The sequence below is a fragment of the Solanum tuberosum genome, unplaced genomic scaffold (assembly GCF_000226075.1).
Source record: "Solanum tuberosum cultivar DM 1-3 516 R44 unplaced genomic scaffold, SolTub_3.0 scf00358, whole genome shotgun sequence".
In the NCBI taxonomy this organism is placed as follows: Eukaryota; Viridiplantae; Streptophyta; class Magnoliopsida; order Solanales; family Solanaceae; genus Solanum; species Solanum tuberosum.
In genome coordinates this window covers 68055-73396 of record NW_006239288.1, presented here as the reverse complement: position 1 = coordinate 73396, position 5342 = coordinate 68055, and the positions used below count along the sequence as shown (strand labels likewise).

At 30.7% G+C, this 5342-nt stretch overlaps 1 protein-coding gene across 2 annotated transcripts; it reads right to left on the bottom strand.

Annotated features, from left to right (window-relative positions):
- Positions 1-220: 220 nt before the first annotated feature.
- On the bottom strand, positions 221-4530 carry LOC102591736 (defensin D1-like). 2 transcript variants are annotated; one of them, XM_015315398.1, is made up of 2 exons: positions 4461-4530; positions 221-591 (listed from the first exon to the last, which is right to left on the bottom strand). In XM_015315398.1, exons 1-2 carry the CDS (start codon positions 4519-4521, stop codon positions 389-391), a joined length of 264 nt encoding a protein of 87 aa, XP_015170884.1. In that variant the 5' UTR covers positions 4522-4530; the 3' UTR covers positions 221-388. The 2 variants fall into 2 exon arrangements, with proteins under 2 accessions (XP_015170884.1, XP_015170883.1); XM_015315397.1 differs by lacking the exon at positions 4461-4530 and adding an exon at positions 852-931.
- Between the last annotated feature and the right edge of the window lie 812 nt (positions 4531-5342).

Below are 5342 nucleotides of genomic sequence, written 5' to 3'. Positions count from 1 at the left end.
TAGATGTATGACATGTCTAATGCTATATATATTATGGGTATGATTGGACCAACACAATGGCATTCATGAGTATCGATCTTGCGTAGAGTCTACGCTTGGGGCGTGATAAATACGCATGTATATATGTGGAGTCATGTAGTTATTATTCATTTTAGCTTAGCCTTGCATGATACTTTACACAATAAGTATTCATATAGAAAAACACCATAGTTCACATCAATTAATACTCATAGAAAAACATATAATACATTTATTCATCACGCAAAGCTTGGCCAAAATAGTTGCATACATAAATCAGCCTTATTACATTGTTACACACATAAAATAGGTAGCTTCTTAATTATTTGTTTACATAGTCAAAGCCAAGCCATGAGACACTGAAAGATTCTTAGTAGTGGCAAGGTGAGTAGCAGTAGCAAGCATATTTTGCCCAGTAATATTTGTGACCCCATGGTTTGTACTTCTTACAGATACCATATTTAGCTCCATAGTAGTGCTTGCAATGATAACTACATTTGTAAGAGTATTGGCAAGGTCCATTCCACTTGTCACTCTTTTTCCAACAGTATTTCCCTTCTGCCATTTGTATTTCTGCAAAAATGAGAAAATTGAAAAACCATGGTATGTACTTGAGATAGCAAATTTATCATAATTTCTAAACAAATTTTATTTCTTAAAAAAAAAACAAATATTTTAAAAATTCGTAATTTTTAACAAATCATTATATTTGGTAGCTATATATAATCATGTTTGACTGGTCACAAAATTTAATAAGAAAAAAATAGTTTAAAATTTTTTGTAATCTTAAACAAATCATTATATTTGGTATCTATAGTATCATGTTGACTCACCAGTTGCAGCAACAAGGACGAGGCAAAAGAGAAGGGCGAGAAAAGTAGTGTACTTTGCCATAGCTCTTATTTTCTGTGGATTTTTTGGTGAGGAAACAAACAATTGACATAGTTGTATTTATAGTGTGGGAAACTTATATTGTCAACTTAATTCCATTTGATTTGTTCAAGGATTACGTTGGATGTTTGCTTATTTAATTATAAGATGGGTAATTAAAAGGACACATCAAGTACAAAGAATTAGTCCAGCACAATTAGCATTTATTTAATTGAAAGGAATTTTGAATTGATCAAAGAGCCATTATTGAGTGATAAAGTCTTGTACTAATTGATCAATTCTATCTCAACAAATATTGACTAACAACATGAAAAAAGTTAGAAGATTTGTATTTTGAGAAATCACCGATTGTACATAACCTTGAATGAAGGTGTATCGGTTAAAACTCACCTTTGATGAATATAATTCAATTATAATGGACATGAAGAATTAATGTAGATATTAAAATTGATAGTGAGGATCATGGCTTAACTGTGTTATATTCTTTTACCACATTCTTACATAACCTTCGCTGAGACATTTCTGTATGAAAAAGAAAGTATCTAACTTGACGATGTTACTATTGCAGTAAACTCTAAAGAATTGAGAAGAGCTTTCGGGATAGTAGAGCTAAGGGTAGTTAAGGTATTGTGAGTAGGGGAAGAAAATAATATAAAGACTTTAATAGGAAAAAGTCTAACGTCAGATCGAAGTCTAGAGCAAGGAAGCAAAATTGCGATGAGTGGTGGAAGTAGGGTTACTACAAAAGAGATTGACCTAAACAAAAAAAATAAAAGAGGAAAGCAGAAAGTTGATTACTCTACAAACATTTGTGATGTGAATTCTGATCATAAGCACAATTCTTGGATTCTTGATTCTGGTGAAATTGTTGACATATGTCTACACAAGAATTGGTTTGCAACATACAAACAGACAAGTGAGATTATTAATCGATGTGATTATAATTCATTAGATGTAAAGGGCGTTGGTAATATCAAATTGAGAATGTTTGTTAGCTTTATCAGAAATATTAAGTGTTGGCATGTTCCTTGAATGAAGAGGAATTTGATTTCTCTTTCGACATTGGATGATCAAGGGTATAATTTTCACTTGGAGAATGAAACACTTAGGTCTGTTTGGAAAGCCACTTGGTAATTGGAATTGGTGTAATTACTAGGGTAGTAATTACCAGTCTAGTAATTACACTGTCTAGTAATTACACTGACATGTTGTGGTTGCCACAGTGTAATTACACTGTAATTACACATGTCATGTTTGGATGTCACAGTGTAATTACACATGTTCTGTTTGGATGCACAATTGCAATTATAAATTTATAATAAATTTTAAAAATAAAAAATTAATTATTTAAAATTTATACTAGACAAATAAGAAACTTTATAAATGACATTAATAAGCATGGCATAAAGAAATAGATAATACGAGAAAATTACATAGAATCACGTAAAGTAAGATTGAGAACAAGAAGAAAATGAAATATAATAATATAAAAATAAAAAAATAAACTTTTACAAATTTTTAGAATAATAATAAAAAAAAGAACTTAAAATAATAGAAGTAAAAAAAATTAAAACTAAAAAATAAAAATAGAAAGAAATAAAAAAGTAATCATGTGGTAATTACACCATGTAATTACCAGCAATTCACAGCCTCTGCCTGTGAATTGTAGAGTGTAATTACCCCTCTGTCAATTACACTAATTACCTGCTGACCAAGTAATTACATGTCCTTCCAAACAAGACAATACAGTGTAATTACACCAAATCCAATTATCAGGGTGTCCTTCCAAACATGCCCTTAAAGTGTGTAAAGTCTCCATAGTACTCATGAAGGGTAGACTTTATTCTAGACTTGTTAGCAAGAATTTTTGGGCCGAAGTAATTAATACAACTTGTTATTTGATCAATAGACAACTATTGAGTTCAAAATTGCTTTAAGTTTCGGTCCAGTTTGCCTGACTGCTGATTATTTGAAGGATGTTTGGTTATCCTACGTATGCTTGTGTAAGGGATGGAAAACTTGAGCCGAGGGAAAAATAGTGAATATTACTAGAGTATCAAGTAGAGTAAAAGGTTACAAGTTATGGTTCATAGATCAAAAGACTCCATGATCAATTATTAGTAGTAATGTGGCATTCAATGAATTGTCTCACTAGATAGTCAAAAGGAAAAGGCAATAGCAGAAATATATTGTGGTGTTAGTGATTGCATAGAGCTAGAACATTGTACACTCTTTCTTTTCTTTCATAGTAGAAAACTCTCTTTGCTTTTGCTTGAAGGATTAGGCCTAGCAAAACCTCGCTAAATTCTCGTGTTAATTTTCTTCTCTGATCTATTTTCTTTGCGTGCGATTGTGTCCTAGTTAATCCAAGATATTTTTACAACATCTAACATAAGTCTCAATAGCATCAATGTTGTGCTTTATATGGAACTGTTGAGTCAAATTTAAATCTTCTACACTTTATTGTCCAAAACCAAACCAAGTTTCATTAGGGATTCCAATTCTACTTGAACACGAGTTCCTTGCTCTGATCCGTGCTTAGTCCACAAATAATTTTTCTTGCACTTGCACTATATATATACTAAAAAAAAAAACTAAAAAACGTCAAAATCGACAGACATACGTTAGCTATAGGTCAAAATTGAGAATAATGGATAGACTTTATAACATCAATAAATGGTGTCACGGTAGAAAAATATTAGGGCACTGTCTAGGTTAAAACGGAGTAACGCTTGTCAATTATATAAAATATATAAATCACACTTTTAGTAGGTAACTGATGTAAAAAAACAACAATTGCCCCTCTTATAAGACCGAGGAACTTCGTCTGTTTTAGAAAATTATAAAAAAAAAATCACCAAAATGAATTGTTTCAATCGGGAATAAAACCTATGTGTGAACCATGGCATTAAAACAGTTCAACCAGCAGAGCATTCATGTTGGTTGAATATAATACAATACATTTATTCATCACGCAAAGCTTTGGGCAAAATAGGTGCACACATAAATCATCCTTATTACATTGTTACACACATAAAATAGGTAGCTTCTTAATTATTTGTTTACATAATCAAAACCAAGCCATGAGACACTGAAAGATTCTTAGTAGTGGCAAGGTGAGTAGCAGTAGCAAGCATATTTTGCCCAGTAATATTTGTGATCCCATGGTTTGTACTTCTTACATATACCATATTTAGCTCCATAATAGTGTTTTGCAATGATAACTACATTTGTAAGAGTATTGACAAGGCCCATTCCACTTGTCACTCTTTTTTCCAACAATATTTCCCTTCTGCCATTTGTATTTCTGCAAAAATGAGAAAATTGGAAAATCATGTTATGTACTTGACATAGAAAATTTATCATAATTTCTAAACAAATTTTATTTCCCAAATATTTTAAAAATTCATAATTTTAAACAAATCATTCTATTTGGTAGCTATATAATCATGTTTGATTGGTCACAAAATTTAATAAGAAAAATATATTTTAAAAATTTGTAATTTTAAACAAATCATTATATTTGTAGCTATAGAATCATGTCGACTCACCAGTTGCAGCAACAAGGAAGAGGCAAAAGAGGAGGGCAAGAAAAGTAGTGTACTTTGCCATAGCTCTTATTTTTTGTTTATTTTTTGGTGACAACACAAATAATTGAAATGGTGGTATTTATAGTGTTGGAATCTCATGTTGTCAACTTTATTCCATTTGATTTGTTCAAGGATTACGTTGGATGTTTGCTTATTTAATTATAAGATGGATAATTAAAAGGACACATCAAGTACAAAAGAATTAGTCCAACACAATTAGCATTTGTTTAATTGAAATGAATTTGAATTGATCAAAGAGACATTTGAGTGATAAAGTCTTCTACAAATTGATCAATTCCTTATCTCCACAAGAATTAAATTACTAAATTAGAGAATCTAAGAACACAATAAATTTTTTCACAAGAAGCTTTGGGTGTGCATAAATAGACACTTAGATTTGTATGAAACTCCACAAGTAAACACACATGTTCCACATGCCATAGTACACGTAGGCTACCACACAGGACACAAAATTGTCATGTAGGATGAATGTGTATATTTCTTCAATTTTATACAAATTTAAGTGTCTACTTGTGCAAACTCAAAGTTGAAAGGCATAGATGTCAGCTGAAACCAAGTTAAATGACATATTTATGTATTATGCCTTTAATAAATTATAAAGAAAACACCAAAATGAATTGTTTCAACTGGGAATCAACAGTTCTACCACTGGAGCATTCATATTGGTTGATCAAATACATCCATAACTTTTATTAATGCTCTTTAATTACAATTTTAAACTTTAAAATCGATAGATGTTCGTAGATTTTTAAAAAGAAAAAAAATGGAAACACTGTCGTTGGTTTTCTTTTAAACATAAATTTTGTTTGTCAATCATCAAAA